A 23,792-nucleotide genomic window follows, 5' to 3' on the forward strand; every position below is an offset into this window, starting at 1 on the left:
AATATACCTTATTAAAAACCCTTTTAAAATAAAATAAAACATAATAGAGTATTCAAAAAACTCTAACGTTGTCATAGATACTTCATTCGAATTTTGTTAACCAATCTAAAGTGTAAGAATATGAAACAACCCGCGCAACTTAAAATCATAACTAAAAATCAAGTATATTAGTAAGTAGAAAAAAACATATATATATCGCCTGCAAAAATGTAAAGATTTAAACATGTAGTGAAGGATATAAGAAATTCTCTGAATAATAATAAAAGACGAAAATTGTGTCTGTGAAAATTTAAAAGACTTCGATTTAGATATGGTCTCAAAGTTACCTTTAATTCGGACCATAGCGAAGACTTTACTTCTTAAACAATATTTTCCCCGCCTCTTACATCGTTTTTATATGACGACTAATATCATTGCTTTATCATATATATAAAATAATTTTTTAATCAATCATTTGGCTTAAATTTATCTGGTCTTATTTTAGTATTTAGTTGATCTTATTACAATATTCTTTGGTGTATGATTTATCCGCTGATTTTCATGTTGTTGCTGTTATCAAGGAGCTTTTGTGCTATATTATCATACGTTCATTACTCGGCTTTATTTTAATTTTCACAGACACAATTTTCGTCTTTTATTATTATTCAGAGAATTTCTTATATCCTTCACTACATGTTTAAATCTTTACATTTTTGCAGGCGATATAAATATGTTTTTTTCTACTTACTAATATATTTGATTTTTAGTTATGATTTTAAGTTGCGCGGGTTGTTTCATATTCTTACACTTTAGATTGGTTAACAAAATTCGAATGAAGTATCTATGACAACGTTAGAGTTTTTTGAATACTCTATTATGTTTTATTTTATTTTAAAAGGGTTTTTAATAAGGTATATTGCCATTTGATTGTTTTTGGTATATTTGTGCTGGAAGTACCTATGTGGTTTGAATGGTCTTAGGGAAAATTTATTAGCATTTTCTGTTTACACACTTTAGTTGTTTTTAGTTTTGTTTCTGGCGTTTTTATTTGAATTTTAATTTATTGTGCGTACTTTTTTCTACCGTTGGTGTGGTAAGTGATTTATTTAATTATTTTTACTTATATTGTGCAGTAGATTAACACTTTTCATATCATCAAAAAAATATTAGTGCTTTACAAATTTGGGTATGGTTGGGTTTTGGCTATTTGTAGTGAATCCTTTTTTACTGCAGTATGGAATAGGCGTAAGTCGCGGGGTAAAGCATAAGTGGCGATGACGTTTGTCTGACGGGATAAACTAGTTATAAGTGCTGATCCTCATCGAAACGCCAGTAATAATAGATGCGACTCTGAGGAGATGTTTATTACTTAATCACTACACAAATTATGTTTTACACATTGGCATTAATGTTTTTTTTCCATTCTGAGGCCTTTCATTGTTGTATGGATACTTTTTATTTTTTAATGTATTTTTTGTTTTATTTATTTTTTGTTTGGTGATATATTTTTTTGTTTATCTTAGTTCATATTAGTATTTATATAACAATTTTTTTTTTTTTTTTAATTATTATTATTGTTAGTACTGTTTAGGTGCATTGTCTGTCTTATTTTAAATATTCCTCTATTAATCTTTGTTTTTGTCTTGACAACTGTCAAAATATGCTTTGTTTGAAAAATAATTCTCCTTTATTCTAATGTATTTCATTTCTTCCCTCAGGCGTTTACTGCTCGTGTGTGACCATTCGGCGAATTTTATATATGTCAGAATTATATATATGCCAAAGTTTATAAATAATATTGGGCCTAGCCCGTAAGGCTTAGTGTTACGGTCATCGAGCACGACTATTTTCCAAATCACAATTACTGTCATCGCAAAAGAAGTTGTTTGTCTCTGGAAGACGCATGGGCTAGTTTTCTAGTCATAACTAAACTTACATTTTGAAATTGTTAAAATTATGTTCTGAGTATTGCATGTCAGAAAACCATATATCAGACCAGGCTGATGTAATGAAGTCGCAAACCATGCGAAGTTGATTATTATTCGACTCATTTAAAATATATGCCAGAAGAGCATAGATTGCTTTTGAATTCCATCTGGCATTGTTCAATGATGGCAGACTTTTGAATTTTATAGCCGGATAGCTGCCATTCACCTTCATGTATTGGTAACTTTGTACCAACTCAAACAAAAAGTCCATATCATCTCTCCATTTATTAGTCTTTACTTTACAAATTTTTTCACCTTGCTTAAAGTTTGATTTTAAATTTTCATAGTTTTTTTGCAGGTTTACAATAAATTTGTAATGTATTTCTGGTGATGACCTTTTTTCTTCATCTAAAATTTCATTCATGGAATGCTTCAAAATTGTGTCTAACACATGATGCTGACAACCAATAAATTGAACTGGTTCAAGATTTTTTCTTTCAAACTCTCTTTGAAGTTGGCTTACAACTCCATTTTTACTTCCAGTATTAACACTTGTGGTATCAGATAATACAACTTTAATACTACTCCATAGTTGAAATTTATCTAGCACTTCAGCTATTCCACTGTAAATACTATTAGCTTTACCATTACCCAGTTTCAAAATGGCTAACTAGACCTCCTTTTCTGCATTTTTTAAAATCAAGACTTGATACTTAATCCCGGAAATTCTTTTACCATCAAAATGCAACACCCAATCATTATTTTTTAAATGATTAATCATATGCTTTTCCATTTTTTGAGCTTCTGACATTGTAGCTCTATTAACCCCAGATTTGGATGGTGCTTGCACATTAACACCACATTCAGATAAATTTTTGCAAACTTCTGCTGATCACTTAATACTTAGTTTTGACTTCTTAACTAAGTTAACAGCAACAGTGGTGTTCTCATATTTTCTCTTTGTTTTTTGGCCTGGCAGATTATAATCAGAATCTTGCTCATCATCTTGTTCATTGTCTCCTTTATTGTCATCACTGACCTCTACTGTACCTGTTTCAGCTATGATAGTTCTCTTCTTGCCAGCTTTAGATGGATGTACTTTAACAACTTTTGATGTGCAATAACCAGCTTGACCATCAGTTTCCACCTGTAATGTATAAAATTCTTTATCTTCATTGCTAAACCATTCACTTTGGTTATATCAAATAAATAATCCCACTTTTCTTCAAAACATTGTTTGGATTTTTGAACAGAATGATATTTCTTAATAAGAATTTCTACTTTTTTTGTTATAGACCTTTCATTAATTTTTGGTAAACTCAGTTTAAGCCATAAATCAGATAATTCTGCGCCAACCATTTTACATCTGGAATACACTGACTTCTCTAAATTTGATAAGTAATTATACCGACCAATAACAGAATAAGCTTTTGGCATTTTATTCATAATGCCAAGTGGCTGCAAAACTTTGTGTATGTGAGATCTTGTTGATTTTGATTTCTCAAAGTGGACTAGATTTTTTGTCCAGGCTTTGATATTTTCAGGTTTTTCATCTCGGAGCTTATTCTGGACATTCTGAAATATAAAGTAAATTGAAATAACTTTAAGTTACATGCAAAATTGAAATGAAATCTAGTAAACACAAAAAATCACCTTGATTGGAACACGTTTATCTTGACTGCTAATGACAATATGTCAATCTTGTGCTTGCAGAAATTGATAACATCGGGTGCATTCAAACAATGTATACTCAAACTTATATACTTTTATGTTTGTTTATTTGTATCACGCTACACCAATGATATTGTAATTATTATAATTACAATATCTTTGTGCTACACATTAAAAATTGTTAAAAAACATTTACAATTTTTTATTTTCATATTACAATTTCATATTTACGGGTGACATTTTTGCAATCAAATGTCTTAAGGTATACATTTTTATAAATAAATATAAAAATGTCAGCTTTTAAAAATTTACCCATTGATTTAAAAAAAAAAATGAAAAATCAACCCCCTAGTGTACATAGATGCATTTAATAGATCCATACAGTACATGCATGCATACAGTAGATCCATATGGTGGATGCACAGTGTACGTGGAGGATATACTGTGGTATATCCTCCACGTACACTGGTATACACATTGTGAAATATAATGTAAAGGTTTTATAAATATAGGGTGATATGGAAATGTGTACAGAAATACATATATTTCCATAAACTAATTGTGAATATTTGTATGGAGATATACAGTATATCTCAGTGTTTTCACACAATTTATTTTTTTAAATTAAAAAATTAAAAAAAAAAAAACATGACAACCACTTATGCAAACAACCTTTTCATCATTTTGAATTGCCCACAACACCTTTTCTTCCAGATTGCTTAAGTCGCTATTAAATGGTATATAGTGCTTCATAGGTAAAAGATCTCCATAAAAATGTTCATAATATTTTGAATCTTGCTTTAAAACAACTGAATCACCAGCAAGAAGGTAAGGAAGTCTATATGCTGCAACTGTACCATCTATGTTCAACTGGTATTTATACTAAAGTAAAAAAAAAATATTCAAAAAATTTATTAGTAATTTATTTGACAAAAACTTAACACTTAAAAAAAAAAAAAGAGTTGAAATTAAAAACAGAAAAATAAATTAAATAAAAGAATAAAAGTGAAATAAAAAGTGGCAATATTTAAATTTTTTTATATTTTAACAAGAAGTAAAAATACAACCTTTTACAACTAAAACAATTGAATATTCAATATTATCATTTTCATTTTTAATACATTATCCAAAGATTTTGTAAACAAGTTTAATTTAGTAAAATTTTAATTCCCTAATCTTTAGTGTATCTTGCCAAATTTATCAAACCTACTTTTTTTCTGTTTAAATTTGTAAAAATCTATTAAAAATTAAAATTTATTACTTATTAAATCTTTAAAGTTTATTACTTTCAGTTTAAATTTATTTGTGAAAATCAAATTTTAAAGCAACCATTATTATGTTAAGAGAAAAAACTCAAAAAGCTAGAAAAAAAAAAGTTAATGAATGGCAAGTCAAGTGAGAATGAGTTTTAGTTGATGAAACTAGAGATGAAAGCTCCTTTGAGCAGCGACCATGATAGTTTTTGTAAAAAAGAGAAAGAGATGCAACTTTACGGCAATGGCAGAGAGGCTCAAGTTTAGCAGATAGAGCAGGTCTGACTACATTTACAATGCATTTTTGGACCTTGTCTAGAAGAGAAAGAGCATCATTAGAAGAACCAGCCAAAATATTTCAACAGTACGCCAGTTTTGTTGGAGTAAATATTCACAAGCCATTGCAAGCCCCAATCAGTAACAGAGATGAGATCAGATTCAAGATCAACTGCCTGTTCTAAGCAGTCAAAAAGAGAAGACTTTTTGTCAAGACTGGAGTATAAAGTAAAGTCATCAGTTAAAAAAGCTACATTAGATGTAAGGTTGTCAGGAAGATCATTAATGTAGATAAGAAACAAAACAGGACCAAGGATAGAACCTTGAGGTACACCAAAAGTTACTGGAAATGAAGAGTGTTGGCCTTCGAGGATGACTTTAATAAAGCAGTTTAAAAGAAACAATTTGATAATCTCAAAAACTTTCCCAGATACACCATATGAAGCAAGCTTATGGAGAAGACCAGCTTGCCAGACTTTGTGGAAAGTTTTAGATATGTCAAGAGCAATAGCCCTAGCCTCTCTGCCTCCATCTAATGCATGATAAAATCTTTCAATCACAGCAGTAAGCAAGTCAGTCATAGAGCGAGAGGATTGAAAACCGTATTAATTATTTGACAGCAAGTTATTTGACTCTAGATGAGATGTAAGGAAAAAAAAAATGCGGAACTAGCATCAAAAATGGTTGGCCACAACCAAATTTAAATTTCAGACTTTAAAAAATTAAAAGTAGAATTACAATTACTTTTAAAAACTTTCTATCATTAATTCTTGGTTATAGAAATGAAATTATATACAAGAGTTATTTCAATAAAGAGCACAAGCTGAAAAATGTTTGTTTGTTTTTTGATAAAGTAAAATATTAATATAGAAAACTATTCGAAGATGCTGGCCTACAGGTATTAAAGTTATAGTGTCTTATAATACGGGTACCCATAGAATTTTTTGGTGTTTCAGATATGACACTTTTATGCATTGTGCAAACTCTAAACTTAAGTATGTTCATACCTATGAAGAATGAGGCCTCACAAAAAATCGAAATTGGGGAGACCTAGGAACAAAAATTTATAATACTATGAAAATTTATACAAATAAATAAATAAAAATATTACAACATTTTATGCCACATTTTCTTTTTTAAGATCTAGTGTTATTAACAGAGGATTTTGCAATGGAGGGATTACTGGCAATCATTAAAATTTTAGTGTTAGAGCATATAAATTGATTTATAAAGCACTTAGTCATCCAAGGTCTCAGCCATTCCTCGCTTCAAAGACTAGAGAAAAAAATGTCAGCTTCAATTTTTTTATTGTCATCAAGATAAAAACTTTAATGACTTGTTAATTTTTAATGTTTTTAAGATATAAACTTTAACGTTTCATTGATTTTTGGTCAGGTCAGGTTATCCTGCTACTTGGTCAGGTCAGGTTATCCTGCTACTGGTAACATGTAACCCAGTACAATCTGTTTCATGTCCTGCTGCCTTGTAGGATACGCCTTTTTAGGCAAAAGCTAGGAGATGCCAACCCCGACTTATAACACCCCCTGCCTTGGGGCTCTTGGATGAGTAAAGGCTAGAGATGGTGTCTCGATAAAAATACTCATCTTGGGCAGATGTTAAGTGCATCCAGCTACTGTCTTATGAAGGCATCCTAGGCAAAGACTTAAGGGGTAAACAGTTTCTATCTGTTGACCAGCGTTGCACCCCTTCTTCATCTATTAAGCTGGTGCAGATGTATTTTTAATACATTGTTTCCAGTTTAGGATGTTGAATGCTGGATCTTCTTGACTCAATGCATGGGTTTTGCTTGTGTCTCTGTTTTTATGACTAGGCAACTCATTCTTTTATCACCTAATGAGGATACAGCTCTAAAACTCAATTTATGGTTCTGAGACCTGTTGGTAGTCAGGTTTCCCAAACTCTGTGGTAGCTCTCAGAGAGGCTGATTCCATCGACAGCTGAAAAATATCGAAGTATTAACAGTGCCATGTTGTGCATGGATGGTGTCCCTGTTTGTACTTTTGGTGTGCATTGCGAAGACCGCATTTGGAGCCGTTTGTTATGGCTTAGGGTTTAATAACAATAATGAGTCAATTATTTGGGCTATTCAACAGTGTTCTGAATACTATCTATGCTTTGAGTCAAGTTCTTCAACAAATTTAAAAATGAATAAAGTACCAAAAACTATAAAACACAAAAAAACCATCATCATCACCAAGTTCTCTAAACCTATCATTTACTAATATTCGTGGTCTTCGAAGTAACTTTTCATCTGTTGAGTCTTATCTCTTGCAAAGTTCACCAGACCTACTTGCTCTTTGTGAGACTAATTTGAGTTCAGCCGTCTTATCCTGCAATCTTAGTGTTGATGGTTATCTTCCTTTAATTCGTAAAGACTATAATAGTCACATGCTTGGCCTGGGCATTTACATTCGTAAGAATTCACCCATTTGTTGTGAAACTAGGTTTGAATCCACAGACTATTCTTTCATGTGCTTTTGTTTAGCACCACTTCACTCTATCGCCTTTCTCTTTGTTCTATATTGCTCTCCTTCATTGCGAGAATGCACTCTTTTTGATGTTATTTCTGATCATATTGACCAAGCCCTCTCTCTTTATCCATCAGCTAATATTGTTGTTGTCGGTGACTTTAATGCTCACCACTCTGAATGGCTTGGCTCTAGTGTCAGTGATTCTGCAGGCATTAAAGCCCAAAACTTTTGCTTTTCTCAATCCCTAACTCAAATAGTCAACTGACTAAATTGCTTTTCAGACAACCCGAATCATTTACCTTCCTTACTCGACTTATGTCTTGTTTCTGATCCTAGTCAGTGCTCAGTTTCTCCACATTCACCCTTAAGTGCTTCTGATCACAGTTTGATCTCTCTAAAACTAATATCTCATTCTTCTTCATCACCTGAATCCCCCTATTATTGTATCTCTTACAACTATCTTAAAGCTGACTGGGATTCTTTTCGTGATTTTCTTTGTGATGGCCCTTGGGTAGAAATCTTTCGTCTTCCTGTCAACAAATGTGCTTCTTACATAACCTCGTGGATTCAGGTTGGCATGGAACCTTTTTTTTCCTCTCAACGATTCCAGGTCAAGCGGTATCTGTTATCCCAATCTTCAAAAATTCTAGAGAGCAATCTGATTCGTCTAACTACCGTTCCATAAGTCTTCTTCCTATCATAAGCAAGGGTTTTGAATCTTTAATTAACAAACACTTAATTTCTAATCTTGAATCTCATAACTTACTTTCTGACCATCAATATGGATTTTGATCTTCTCGTCCTACAGCTGATTCGCTAACAGTAATAATTGATAGGTTTTATCGTGCATTAGATAAAGGTGGAGAGGTTAAGGCCATCGCTCTTGACATTTCAAAAGCTTTTGATAAAGTTTGACATGCTGGTTTTCGAAATAAGCTTTCTTCTTATAGTGCATCTGGCAACATCTTCAAGATTATTGAGTCCTTCCTTTCCAATCGTAGTATAAAAGTTGTCCTCGATGGACAGCACTCTTCTTCTTATTCTGTAACTTCAGGGGTTCCTCAAGGTTCTATTCTTGGCCTTATACTCTTTTTAATTTACATTAACGATCTTCCAGATATTCTCACATCTAAGGTGGCATTGTTTGCTGATGATACTACCATTTATTCTTGTCGAGATAAGAAACCAACACTCTCTGATTGCATGGAAGGGGCAATTGAGTTTGAAAAGGATCTCACTTCTGCTGCAGCATGGGGCTCACAGCTGCTGGTGAACTTCAATACAGGTAAAACTCAATCGTTAGCCAATCATTATCGCAATAAGTTAGATCTTCCTATTTTTATGAACGGTGATGTACTTGATGAGTCATCTAATCTTCATCTTCTAGGATTAATTCTTACTTCCGATCTTTCTTGGAAATCATATATCAAATCAGTTGCAAAATTAGCATCTGCTAAGGTTGCATCTCTTTATCGAGCTCAACACTTTCTTACTCTGGATTCTATTCTTTATCTCTATAAATCACAAATCTGGCCTTACATGGAATACTGTTGCCATATCTGGGGCGGATCTTCTAATGATGCCCTTTCTCTTTTAGACAGGTTGCAAAAACGCATTGTAAACATAGTTAGACATGCTCTTGCAGCCAACCTCCAACCATTACCACATCGTCGTAATGTTGCTTCTCTTTCTCTTTTCTACAAATACTATAATGGGCACTGCTCTAAAGAGCTAATGCCTCTTGTGCCATCTACTAAAATTCATTCTTGTGTTACTCGTCATTCAATTAAGTCTCTTTTTTTTTTTTGACTGTTCCTAAGTGCTCCAAAAACGCTTATTCGTCTAGTTTTTTTCCTCGAACATCAGCTCTTTGGAATTTGCCTCCTTCATCTTGCTTTCCTGATTCATATAATTTGCAATCCTTTAAGTCATTCGTCAATCGTTATCTTGCTCTACAATCTCCATCTTTTCTCTTCCAGCAACTTCCAACTTTAAATAGTGGTTGCTTGCAGCCATGTTGGAAGCGAAGTTGTTTAAAAAAAAATAATAATAATAATGAGTTAACTTTCAACTTTAATGAATTGATTGTTTAAAGATAACCATAAGATAATTATAGAATCAGATATATGTTAATCATTAATGCCTCAGTTATTTCCTTTGTAGATAAAGTAATGGTGCAACTAATGTTTCTACATTTGACTATATTTATAATCGAACTTGGGATCTGCATCTATCTACGGATAACTCTATGCTGGAATGGTTTTGTGTTGCAGACCATATCCATTACAGCAAATAAACATTTTTAGATAATATTAAAAATTATTGAATTCTGTAAAATTTTGTAAATTTTGAATCTAGTTTTTTAAACAGGTTTTTAATTTTTTTAAAGAATATTGTAGAAATATTTTAAATATGAAAAGTTCTAGTAATTACAGAAAAGACTTCAAATATAATTCAAGCATTAAAAAGGATAAAGACAATTTAAGATCAATTATGGAAACTAATAATGTAAATCCGTTTGATAACAATCAAAGATAAGTTATCAAGTTAAGAAGTTGCCACAGAAAATACTTTAAGAGATACTTTTAGTTATTGGGAAATATATAGATAAAAAGCTGTGAATATTAATAACAAAAATATTCTTGGCAAACAGTAAGATTATCTATAATTAAAAAACAATGTTACATGCATTTTCCAGCAGGCATAATACATGCTAAGTATACAAAACTACATGTTTTGTATACTTAGTTTGGTATACTTTATTACATATAAAAATCAATTTTTTTTTTTTTTTTTTTTTTTTGTTATTCACCTCCTCAAGGCCGAAGGCCACTACAGATGAGGAGGCTACTTATTAGTGGTTATAACCCTCTCTCAACTCTATAGCTCCGAAACACGAACCTTGACGAACAAGGCCGCTGCGCGGAGAAACAAGTTGAGCGCGGTACTACCAGGGACGTGGTAGGGATCGAACTCGGAACCTCTCGCTTATGAAGCGAGCGCTTTACCACTACACCACTACCGCACTTTTTTTATAGTGGAGAATTAGTAAAAGCAAATAGTGGACAATTAATTGATATTTTTTAAAATGATGATGTCTTAATATGCTGTTAATACCATAATACTTTATAATGAAATAAAAACAAAACAGATTAAATTTAAGATAAAATAGAACAAAAAAAGTTCATACTTTAAAAAAGTCATAAAAAGAGACTCTGTTGGCAATAGGTCCATATTTCTCCTCATCATGTTTAAAAAAAAAGTAATGGGTAATTCCAACATCAAAATTTGCATTTTTTCGGAAACGATTTACTAAATCTAATCTTTCTTGACGACTATCACGACCTCTAAAAAAAGCTACCGGCTTTTTATGATTCCAAGAAGGTCCAGTATTTCCTTGAATCGATGTCATGTCAAGAGAGACTCTGTAAAAAAAAAGTTTTTTAGAGTTGAATATTGTATTTTAACTTTTAATATAAAAAATAAAATAAAATTTATAAAAAAAGTTTGACAAATTTTTGAGACTTTTGAAAAGATATTACTATTTGATATAAATAATATAAGCTATTTCACTTTGAAATAGCTTCATTATGTGGTTTTTTTGACTTTTGATATAAGTAAAGTCACTAAGATTTTTTTTAAGCCAAACAACTAAAAATCAGATGGAGCTAAGTATTACAAGTACGACAGATGGCAGATTATTTTGATTCTAATATGATTAAAACAATCTGTGACAGCTGAGTATCATGGGATCAAGCATTATTAAATGAGAAATTCAAAACTGTTACAACTGTTGCTTATTTAATTCTCATATTCATTTTACATTCAAAGAACTTCTAACTTAATATTGACTCATAACAGTTCATATGATCAACAAATATCACATGACAAATTATTGGTTCAAAATGAATTTCCAAAGAAATGCCAAATGAATGTCCAAAGACTTTTTTAAAAAAAAAAACACTTTCAAAACATCAATTCAATTATAATTTTGAAAATATGAATGTTTTTGTACCTCAAATTGCACACCATATTCTTTTGCATCTTACATTGCGCATAAAAAATATTTGATACTAATGATAACCAGTCAAGTAAATCAAATCAGTTAAATTAATTTACAATATGTAGATTAAAATATATTATAACATCAAAAATGGCGTATTTATGTCAATATTTTGAGGTAAAGTAAATAAACTTTCGGATAAGATGCAATTTTTGGAGGTTGATTGAAAGCTTATTTATGAATACAAAATCATTATTATGTACACTTAGAAAATTTTACATTTTGGTGAAAATTAATATTTTATATATTATTTTTTGAAAATTATTATTAATGTTCTTTCAAATGAAACTGTTAACATGATTGTAAAACTAAAGGTAAAAATTTAAGGATAAAACTTAGTAATTATTCTCCTTAAATTCTGTTTTTTTATCTTGATTTTATTTTTATAAATTCTTTAACTCACTTCTATCATTATGTTATATAAGTAAAAAAGTTAATTTAGTTGGAAAAATTTTTTAATGAACAAAGAAAGCCTTTACCTGCCACCAAAAGTCTCTAGAGTAGACTCAGTTAAGTCATATGTAGGCCACACTAAATCAAAAGTATCATTTGATCCACACCATGAAAATATTGGCATTGGTATAAACCTTTTAGTAGTTAAAGGCCAATCCCCAAGGTTTGTAAAAAATTCAACATCTGGAAGCTTTACCTAAAAATTAAATTTACTGTAAAAGTTTAAAAAAAAATTCTTATAAGCTTCTTATTAATCACCTGACTCACATCATGAAATCACTCAACAACTCTTTTGACTAACACAACCTCCCAGTTCCTCAAATCTATGAAAAATAAAAGCTATCAAGTATATTTCAGAATTTCGTAACCATATTTTAATAAAATTAAAACCTCTAAAATATTAGAAAGATTTACCTTTCGAGCTACAGAAAGCAACCATGCATCAGTAAACATTTTAAAATCATTTATTGTGCCGTAACACTTCCTATACACCTATATACAAATAAAATCACATAATAATACTTTATACTTATAATACAATATAAATTATAGATAAAGCAATATTTAAAGCTATTTTATTATTTCCCAGTATGTTGTAGTTATACAGCCAATATTTCCAAGCACAAAGCTTTTAAAATAACAAAAAATTATAAAAAATCTTTATAAAAAAAAATTCTACAACTTAGAAAATAATCCAAGTGTCATGCCCAAAAATTTGCTTAAAATCATTCAAACCATTTCTGTTATCTTCCAAATTGACCCGATGTTTCCAGAGCATTTATTTTATTTTTAAAAACCTTTCATGGTTTTCTTATTTAAAATATAAATTTTGAATTTCTCACTTCAGAAACATTTGTATGTACCTTTATCTTAAGGATACATACAAAAATTTTAAGTTCTAAATTTACTGCCCACCTATGAACCCAAAAAGTAATTGAGATAAATATAACTTTCTATTTATGACTCGAAAAATAAAGAAAATAGAGAAAAAAATTGCCTGAAAACCTAAATTTTTGAAATAGCTAAAACTTACAATGAGATATTGAGTTGATATATTGAGAAAACCCATTTATCCACAAAACTTACAATGAGGCATAAATTTTTCAAAATCTTGCTTAAATATTGTAAAAGATATTATATCTTTAAATCTTCATTGAACTGTTTTTGACAATCTTAATTTCTCACCACAATGAACATTTTTTTTCTATTATGGACATTTTCTCTCCATGATGGATATTTTCTCACCATGATGGACATTTTCTCTCCATGATGAACATATTCTCACCATGATAGACATTTTTCTTACAATGATAAACATTTTTCTTACAATGATGGACATTTTTATCACCATGATGGATATTTTAACACTTTTCCCATCCATTGGTCCCTTACAAGAGCAACATGAGCATTTTCTACAGTGAGCATATATTTTAGAAAAAACATATGGTATGGTTCATTTAAAGATTACATTGCATCGTGCAACAAAAGAAAATATGTTACATAAAATCATGATGTTGATGAGTTTGAGTTATTAGTCCAAGTTCAACTTTAATTGAGTTAAAGGATATGGAAATCTGTTTTCAAAATGTGATAGTTCTCCTTTATATTGTGAACTAATATAATCAGCTTTTTGACTTTGGTGTGCTTTTGATTCCTTGGTTAAATATCTTATATGATAATTACTTTAACAAGAGGAGCATTTTCTTCTGTTGCAAGTTTTTATATTCAAAATTTTATCAACAACAGATATTTTATGGCACAAGAAACAACTCTGCCTGCAACATTTAAATTTTTTGAAGAAATTATGAAATGGAGATTTTGAAGATATGTTTTTTGTTGAAAAGGTAAAAAATACTAGATGCAACTATTTGATAGTATATTGAGAAACATAAACATTTTCAATGTTTTCACAGGTAAATTCAAAAAGATTAGTTTTCTGACTATTTTTAGTATCTATTTATATTTATATTTATTCATTATTGACTATTTTATAGCTGTTTAAAATATATTTATTTCTGTTTAAAATATAGTTCTGTCTTGCAACTTCTAAAAACTTCTAGTCGGATGAGAATTTATGTTCAAAATGAATACAGGGTCATCAAAGTATGTGATCTTTTGAATTACTTTTTTTGAAAAGATAGATATTTTTTGTCTCTATTCACACAACAGAAACAGCTTCATCTCCTGTTTTCTGAATGAAACCTTGCTATTTGCAGGCACATTTTGAATCAAAACTTTTTTATTCAATATTTTCTGCAATCAACTATAATTGTCAAAATATTGATAAAATATTCATTTTAACAATATTTTGACAAATTGTATTAACTAACATTTTAGATTTTATCTTGACATATTTTTGACAATTTATAAAAATTACCATTTAAATAAGAAAGGATTTGATTTCAGAAACAGACCATATGATTTAAAAACTGGAGCAATAACACCTTCAAAACCTCCAGTAACTTTCAAAAAAAGAAAAATAACATTAACTAAAAATCATTGAAAAAGAAGGTATTAAGCTGTCATAATTATATTTTTTGCAATTTTATCATAAAATTGTTTATGATAAAATTGCAAAAATTTTTTCATAAACAATTTTATGATTCACCCTTAAGTGCTTCTGATCACAGTTTGATCTCTCTAAAACTAATAACTCATTTTTCTTCATCACCTGAATCCCCCTATTATCGTACCTCTTACAACTACCATTAAGCTAACTGGGATTCTTTTCGTGAATTTCTTCGTGATGGCCTTTGGGTAGAAATCTTTCGTGTTCCTGTCGACAAATATGCTTGTTACATAACTTCATGGATTCAGGCTGGCATAGAATCTTTTATTCCCTCTCGATGATTCCAGGTCAAGCCTGACTCTCCTCCATGGTTTTCCTCACACAGAGCTGCTGCGATTGCCAATCTCAAAAATGAGGCTCTCGTGACTTCTGGAGAACCTTTAATAGTATAAATAATAAGGGCAAACCTTTAATTCCACCTCTCTTGTATGGTTCAGACTTTGTCATCTCACCTAAACACAAAGCTGAATTGTTTGCTAAAAACTTTTTATCAATATCATCTCTTGATTCCACTAGTTGTGTTCTACCTGAATTTGCCAACAAACAGGTTGCTCCATTGCTTGACGAATGTCAACTCCAGCTTCTGTATCTAAAGTGATTTCCTGCCTAGACTCTTCTACAGCTTGTGGCCCAGACAACATACCTGTTATAGTCTTGCAGAAGTGTTCTCCGGAGCTGTCAGCTATACTCTCAAAACTATTCAACAAGTGCTTATCAGAGTCTTGTTTTCCAGCCTGCTGGAAAGCGGCATCTGTTATCCCTATCTACAAAAATTCTGGAGAGCAATCTGATTTATCTAACTACCGTCCCATTAGTCTTCGTTCTATCATAAGCAAGTTTTTTGAATCTTTAATTAACAAACGCTTAATTTCTCACCTTGAATCTAATAACTTACTTTCTGACCATCAATATGGATTTTGATCTTCTCGTTCTACAGCTGATTCGCTAACAGTAATAATTGATAGGTTTTATCGTGCATTAGATAAAGGTGAAGAGGTTAAGGCCATCGCTCTTGACATTTCAAAAGCTTTTGATGAAGTTTGGCATGCTGGTCTTCTCCATAAGCTTTCTTCTTATGGTGTATCTGGCAACATCTTTAAGATTATTGAGTCCTTCCTTTCCAATCGTAGTATTAAAGTTGTCCTCGATGGACAGCACTCTTCTCCTTATTCTGTAATTTCAGGGGTTCCTCAAGGTTCTATCTTTGGCCCTATACTCTTTTTAATTTACATTAACAATTTTCCAGATATTCTATCATCTAAGGTGGCATTGTTTGCTGATGATACTACCATTTAATCTTGTCGTGATAAGAAACCAACATTCTCTAATTGCTTGGAGGGGGCATTTGAGCTTGAAAAGGATCTCACTTCTGCTACAGCATGGAGTTCACAGTGGATGGTGAATTTCAATACTGATAAAACTCACTTTTTTTCAGCCAATCGTTATTGCAATAATTTAGATCTTCCTATATTTATGAATGGTAATGTACTTAATAAGTCATCCACTCTTCATCATCTAGGAATAACTCTTACTTCCGATCTTTCTTGGAAACCATATATCAAATCTGTTGCAAAGTTAGCATCTGCTAAGGTTGCATCTCTTTGTCGAGCTTGACACTTTCTTACTTTGGATTCTATTCTCTATATCTATAAATCTCAAATCCAACCTTGTATGGAATACTGTTGCCATATCTGGGGCAGATCTTCTAATGATGCACTTTCTCTTTTAGACAAGGTACAAAAACACATTGTAAACATAGTTGGACCTGCTCTTGCAGCCAACCTCCAACCATTATCACATCGTCGTAATATCAATTCTCTTTCTCTTTTTTACAAATACTATAATGGACACTGCTCTAAAGAGCTAGCGCCTCTTGTGCCATCTACTAAAATTCATTCTCGTGTTACTTGCATTTAATTAAGTCTCATCCTTTTTCTGTGACTGTTCCTAAGTGCTCTAAAAACTCTTATTTGTCTAGTTTTTTCCTCAAACATCAGTTCTCTAGAATTCGCTTCCTTCATCTTGCTTTCCTGATTCAAATAATTTGCAATCCTTTAAGTCGTCCGTCAATCGTTATCTTGCTCTACAATCTTTATCTTTTCTCTTCCAGTAACTTCCAACTTTAAATAGTGGTTGCTTGCAGCCTTGTTGGAACCGAAGATGTTTTAAAAAAAAAAAAAACTGCCTTATATTTATAACTTTTTGATAATAAAAAAAATCTTCTCCTCATTAGTGTGGATAATTTTTCTCAAATAGAAAATTATTGGCTAAAAATATATAAGGCTAACTTTAAATTATAAATAAAAATGTTCTCTTATTTTGCAAAATATTTTTTTATGATTTTAGTAGATTGCAAGCAAAACATTGGATTTTGGTTATGGTTGAAACACTTTCACAGTTTTTGTTTTAGCTATAAACAAATTTAATAAATGCTATCAATCTATAATTTAACAAGATTTGGGGTAGTAAAACTCAAGTTTTACTGTAAGTAAATAAGGGAGGAGATACATGATGCTAATAGAATCATTGTTTTCAGAAAATAAAATCTTTCAAAACACATACATGAACTGAATTTTATTTGAAGTATTATTAACAATAAATTTTTTACTTTATTTTTCTTGATTGTATAATGGCAGATTGCAACATTATAGCTCTTAGTAGCTGACTCTATCAAGTTTTCAAGATTAATATTTGGAAATGGCTTTAAATCTTTTTCTATTTGCTGATAATTGACTGGACACACCATATTTTTCATCCACCGCTTTTCTACTTCAGGACAAAAACAATTTTCATTGTAAACCCCTCCTTAAAACAAAAAATATATATTAATTAATGAAAAATGAATATTAAATATATTAAAACAAAATTATAGAAATATAAAAACATTTTTTTTTAAGAAAAAAAATGCAATATTTTTGAAATTTCAAAATAATATTTTTTTAAAACCTGATAAACGAAAAGGTGAGTTTCCTACATTATCACCATTATGAGTGACATAAATTACTATATGATCATAAGATAAATGCATGCGATAACGAACAAGGAAAGTTCCATCTTTACGATCAATCACTTCTCTGCCAATAGCTAAATTACTATTAATTTTAGATTTAAAATCTACTTGGAAAACTAGACCAGGTGATTTTGTAAAACTAAACAAAGAAAAATAAGCACAAATAAAGGTAAAAAAACAAAAAACTATGCAACTTATAAAAATTTAACAATTTAACAACAAATATTGTATCATTGTTTATTTGTTCAAAATAAACAATGCAACTTATAAAAATTTAACAATTTAACAACAAATATTGTATCATTGTTCATTTGTTCAAAATAAATAATGCAACTTATAAAAATTTAACAATTTAACAACAAATATTGTATCATTGTTCATTTGTTCAAAATAAACAATGCAACTTATAAAAATTTAACAATTTAACAACAAATATTGTATCATTGTTCATTTGTTCAAAATAAACAATGGTACAATAAACTCTCCAAAAAGTTTTCTTACTTAGGTTTAAAGCAATTTTTCATTACCTTTATATATATATATCAAAATGAAAATCTAAAATAAGACTTTTTAACTACCACAAGTTGGAAATGGTAAGTCATATCACAGGTTCAATAATTGAAATATGAAATACTTCAGTCATTTAACCTTAATGTCTTTCAGGTTCCATAACCTATTTACCAATAGCCTATTCTATATACCAATATACTAATATACCAATAATAATACCTATATACCAATAGCCTATTCTATATTTTTTATTATTTGTTATTTAATTGACCTTAAGAAGATTAAGAAAATCAAGTATTTAAATAAATATATATAAATAGATCATCTAGGTCATATTTTAAAAATCCAGAAAATCGTTGGGTAAAATATCCGGAAAAATCCAGAATATACTTTCCTTTTATATTCCTCTTAATTTTGCTTTTAGCTAAGTTGTTTTCAATTTTTTTTTAACTTTTCTTAATTTTTGTATGAGTAATGAGTGAAAAAGTTAAAAAAACAAATTTATTACAAAAATATATACCTAAACTTGAATGTATGAAAAACATTTTTTTTTTATTCAGAAAAAATAAAAGCTGAGAAAAATAGACGAAATTCCAGAAATATCCGGAAAAAGATCCCTGTATATATGTAAATATACAGTGGTGGCCAAAAATTAAAGACCACCCATTTTTTAGTTGGTTTCTTAATCTTTAAATTAAAATTAAGAAGATTCTAATTGACATTAATTTTTTTTTTTTTAATATCTTGTTAATTAAAACATACGGATTAAAGTGCTATAATTTTTTTAATCTAATTCTAATTAAATAGCGCTTAACTTATTAAAAAAGTGATGAGTACTTATAAATCTTCTTTAAATAAATTGGACAAAATTTAACGACCACTTTCAAATCTTTAATTTGCACTTATTAAAAATAATAATCCATTATTTTTTTTAACTGTCTTAATTGCTTATTACGTTGGCTTTAAAAAAAAACGTCGAAACCTGAGTTTCGATATCAAATAAACATTTATTTTTTGAATTGCAATAAGGATATAAAAATATTGCAAAAATGCGTGCAGAGATCGAAGAAAAAGACAGATACGCGGTATCTGTCTTTTTCAATTAATGATCGCCATAAATTAATGATCGCCATAGGACTGGACGCAATAAAATTTCAAATGACCGTGATGTTTGCTCATTAGTGAGATTAATGAAAGAAAACAGACAAGCATCATATACAGACTTGTCTACAAGATGGACACTGTCAAATGGTCTGAAAGCAAGCCCTAGAACTGTGCAAAGGGTCCTCCACAATTTAAATTATTTATGGCGTGCTGCTGCAAAAAAACCACGCTTAAATAAAAAAACAAAAACTTGCCAGGAAAAAGTGGTGTAAACTACATAAAAATTGGTCAACAGATCAGTGGAGCCGTGTGGTCTTTAGTGATGAAATGAACGTTGAGGTAGACAACAGAAAAGGTCACGTAATGTTGCGCAGACTTCCAAGCAAACGGTTCAATGAATCATGCATTTTGAAACGAACAAAACAAGGCAGTGGTTCAATAGCCATTTGGGCCTGTATGAGTGCCTGTGGAGTTGGCGTTTTTCATTTATTCAATGGTAGACTCAACAAAGAAAGGTACATCGAAATTTTGGAAAACTCGCTTATTCCTAGCATTGATTTATGGCAGTTGCAAGATGGATTTATTTTCCAGCAAGATAATGCGCCGTGTCAAAGCGCATGTTGTTAGCGATTGGTTCAATTCTAATAAAATTCAAGTGCTTTCATGGCCTGCCAATAGTCCAGACTTGAATCCCATAGAGAATTTATGGACGTGGCTTGATCACAAGCTTGGTAAAGAACAACTTTATAATTTGGAAGATTTGAAATCTTCTATCTCTCATCATTTGAAAAATGTGCCTGATGAAGTAATCAAAATTTTAATGAATTCAATGCCAGAACGAGTACAAGAGTGCTTGAAAACAAATGGAGGAACAACACGTTTCTAAATTATTTTTTTATTGCTTTTTGAAATATTTTTGAAACTGGTTATAAAATTTTGTCCAATTTTTTTTCCCATTTATATTTTTTACTAGTCAGTTTTTTAATTTTTTAACATTATTTTGTAAAAAAATTTTAAATTCTTTTATAATAAATATAAAATACAAAAAAAATTCTTTCTAAAAATGTTTTTCTTTTATTGATACCTTTTTCCAAAATAAAATTATACTAAGGTAAAAATAAATATATATATATGTATATATATATATATATATATATATATATATATATATATATATATATATATATATATATATATATATAAATATATATATATATATATATATTTATTTATTTATTTATATATATATATGTATATATATTTATATATATATATATATATATATATATATATATATATATATATATATATATATATATATATATATATATATATATATATATATGTATATATATATATATACATATATATATATATTTATTTATTTATTTATATATATATATATGTATATATATTTATTTATTTATATATATATATATATATATATATATATATATATATATATATATATATATATATATATATATATATATACATATATAGGGTTGCCAGATGTCCAGCTTTTTTAAGGAGTTGTTTTTTTTAATTTATTTTTCTTAAAACATTTTCGCTTCCAACAAGGCTGCAAGCAACTACTAATTAGAGTTGAAAGTTACTGGAAGAGAAAAGGTGAAGATTGAAGGATTGCAAATTATATGAATCAGGAAAGCAAGATGAAGGAAGCGAATTCCAAAGAACTGATGTTTGAGGAAAAAAACTAGACAAATAAGAAGCTAATTTTGCAACAGATTAAACATATGGTTTCCAAGAAAGATCGGAAGTAAGAGTTAATCCGAGAAGATGAAGTGTAGATGACTCATCGAGTACATTACCTTTCATAAATATAGGAGGATCCAAATTATTAATGATTGGCTGAAAAAATTTTTATCTGAATTAAAGTTGACAAAAATAAATGGTTGTATCATCAGCGAACAATGACACCTTAGATGAGAGAATGTCTGGAAGATTGTTAATGTAAATTAAAAAGAGTATAGGGCCAAGGATTGAATCTTGAGGAACCCCTGAAGTTACAGAATAAGTATAAGAGTGCTGTCCATCGAGTGCAACTTTTATACTATCTTTATAGTATACAGCTTTTTAAGAAAAAGAAAAAAAAAATGAAGAATAATGAAAGAAAAGATTGTTGCCCCATCCCAAACCCTCAGTCTATGTAGCAGCACTCCGTTGCAAAAGCAGGCTATAAGAGAGTTAATGTATGTACTGAAGCCTCCAGCAGCTGATAATTAAAAGTGTGCATTACAGAAGCACACTTTTAAAAATATGCATTACAGTAACCTTTATATTCTTAATAACTTAACTTTTAGTATATTTGTAAAGTATTTTACAAATATACTAAAAGTTAAATTGTAGTATATTAAAAGTATTTTTCTTATAAATTAGTTTACTTTTACTAAAAATTGTAATTTTATTTTTCCAACTTACTTTTTACCGTTAGCTCCTACTGCCTGAATATAAAAATATCTTACAGGTACAACAAAACCAGTTCTTAAACCAGGTCCAAACACTATTGAATTTTTTGCACTAACTTTAGCAGCACTGGTAAGTCCATTAAATATACAGATAATTATGCAAACAATGATGTTATATAACATATTTTAGTCTAAAAGTAGCAAAATATTTTACTTTATTTATACAACTATAATTAAAAATTTTGTTATATAGTTAAATTAAATAAAAACTTTTCACATTTTTATTATAACAACCTGTCCTTGCCATTATGCTAAAAAATACTCAGATAATTATGCTGTTTAAGTTAGCTTTTGCTAATTCTATTTTGCTCTGATTTTTTCAAAAGATCAGAACAATTGACAAATAAGGAAACCTACTTTTAAGTTTGTTTTTTATTATTACATTTATGATATTATTTTGCTATTCTTACATATGTCCTTATTGCTTCCATTCAAATATATGTACTTATTGATACAGAAAATGCTTGTGTAGACAACATAAACCTCTAATACTTTTTGCAAGCTGTGATGATGTTAAACATTATGTTATTAATATTTCTTTTTATTGCTTTAATTGATTATTATTATAAATTAAAAAGTAAAATTCTGTCTTTTATCTATAGATATGATCAATTTCTCTCATTCCTAACAGTAGTAGTTTCTCAAAAAATAAACTTGGTTTTTCTGCAGAAATGCAAACATATCTACTCTCAGGTGCCTAATTTAAGGGAAGGTGAGAGAATGTAAAAGGTTGAGGAGGTAGGAATTTTTGTCTTGATCTAATTAATAAACAAGGTGAAGGGGTCTTATTAAAGAGGGAGAGGGAATATATATAAGTAATTTTTTACAAATAATTAAAATTTATCATGAACTATAGGTTCATGATAAATTTTAATTATTTGTAAAAAGAAACCTTGTAAAACCAATTTTAACTTTTTTGAAGACACAAAAAACAATTTAATTCTAGTGTAGCTTGAGGGCAAATGGGCTTTTTATTTATTCATTTTTAATTATTATTATTTTATTAGTATATGTTCAATAGAACTCATAAAGCAAGCTATGGTGAATAATAGTATAAATATTATGAATATTAGGGTGATGGTACTAAAAGCACATTTTTGACCAAATTGAGATTTAAAAGATTTTCATCATAGACCAGCAAGTCTCAATATTTTTAAAGCCTGACTACACTGAAAACTATGTGTACCTGTTGACAGATAAATCAAACATTTGATCTATTTTTGCATTACTTGCACTCTAGATCTCTCACTTCCCTAAGGAGTTTTGCCATAATTATTAAAATTAAAGCAATTTCTTTACGCTCTTTATGCAATGATGCCTTTATTACTTTTATGAAAAACAATAAAAAGAAAAACATGTTTTTTCCTGTGCTTTATTCATGAGAAATGGCCCATTTGAGTTTTTGAGAAATTGTTAAGAAATTGACATGTCTGATAGAGTAGTTTTTGCTGTTTGTTTTTTTTGTTTTTGTTTTTTTTTTGGTGGTATTATCGAATCTGTCTAAAATTGGCTGCATTTTCTCACAGAAAAGCATTTCAAACTTTAAACTGATTAACAATTTGAACTATTTATTGTATGTTTGAAAAGGATAACAAAAGTATGGCCAAAAATAATGAAATTTATTGGTTGCAACTAATGCTTTTTAGTTTCAGCTATGACATTGTTTATCAAAAAGGATAGGACTATATGTGCATCTGACACTGTCTATTTCTATTCCACCTTTAATTTTGTAATTGCAACCTACCATTTTACATATAAAACTAATGCAGACGATGTACATTGTCTACATTAGTTTTGGTGCAGCGTTCTATCAGGTGCACATATGTTTCCAGGATGCCATCAGGTGCACATATGCTATCATCAGTGATGATAGCAACCCCGCATTAGTATTGCGTATTGCCAATACGCACTTATTAAATATATTAGTCGTGAATCTATGGTTTCTATTTGTAATATTGTGCAGCTAACCCCAGACAAACCTACTGACACTACCAA

General features: G+C 29.6%; 1 protein-coding gene across 1 annotated transcript in view; it reads right to left on the reverse strand.

The window, feature by feature from the left end:
- The window catches only part of LOC136072080 (protein O-glucosyltransferase 2-like), a 34,268-nt gene extending 12,326 nt beyond the window's left edge, over window positions 1–21,942 (reverse strand). The window contains exons 1-7 of the mRNA XM_065820270.1: window positions 21,751–21,942; window positions 17,631–17,833; window positions 17,293–17,489; window positions 12,530–12,607; window positions 12,142–12,311; window positions 10,790–11,024; window positions 4,251–4,460 (exon numbers count right to left, since the gene is read on the reverse strand). Of these exons, the coding sequence (XP_065676342.1) occupies window positions 4,251–4,460; window positions 10,790–11,024; window positions 12,142–12,311; window positions 12,530–12,607; window positions 17,293–17,489; window positions 17,631–17,833; window positions 21,751–21,920 (1,263 nt within the window). The 5' untranslated portion in view covers window positions 21,921–21,942. The remainder of the gene's footprint in view (window positions 1–4,250; window positions 4,461–10,789; window positions 11,025–12,141; window positions 12,312–12,529; window positions 12,608–17,292; window positions 17,490–17,630; window positions 17,834–21,750) is intronic.
- Window positions 21,943–23,792: the final 1,850 nt, after the last annotated feature.

Source organism: Hydra vulgaris, chromosome 15 (genome assembly GCF_038396675.1).
Source record: "Hydra vulgaris chromosome 15, alternate assembly HydraT2T_AEP".
Classification (NCBI taxonomy): Eukaryota; Metazoa; Cnidaria; class Hydrozoa; order Anthoathecata; family Hydridae; genus Hydra; species Hydra vulgaris.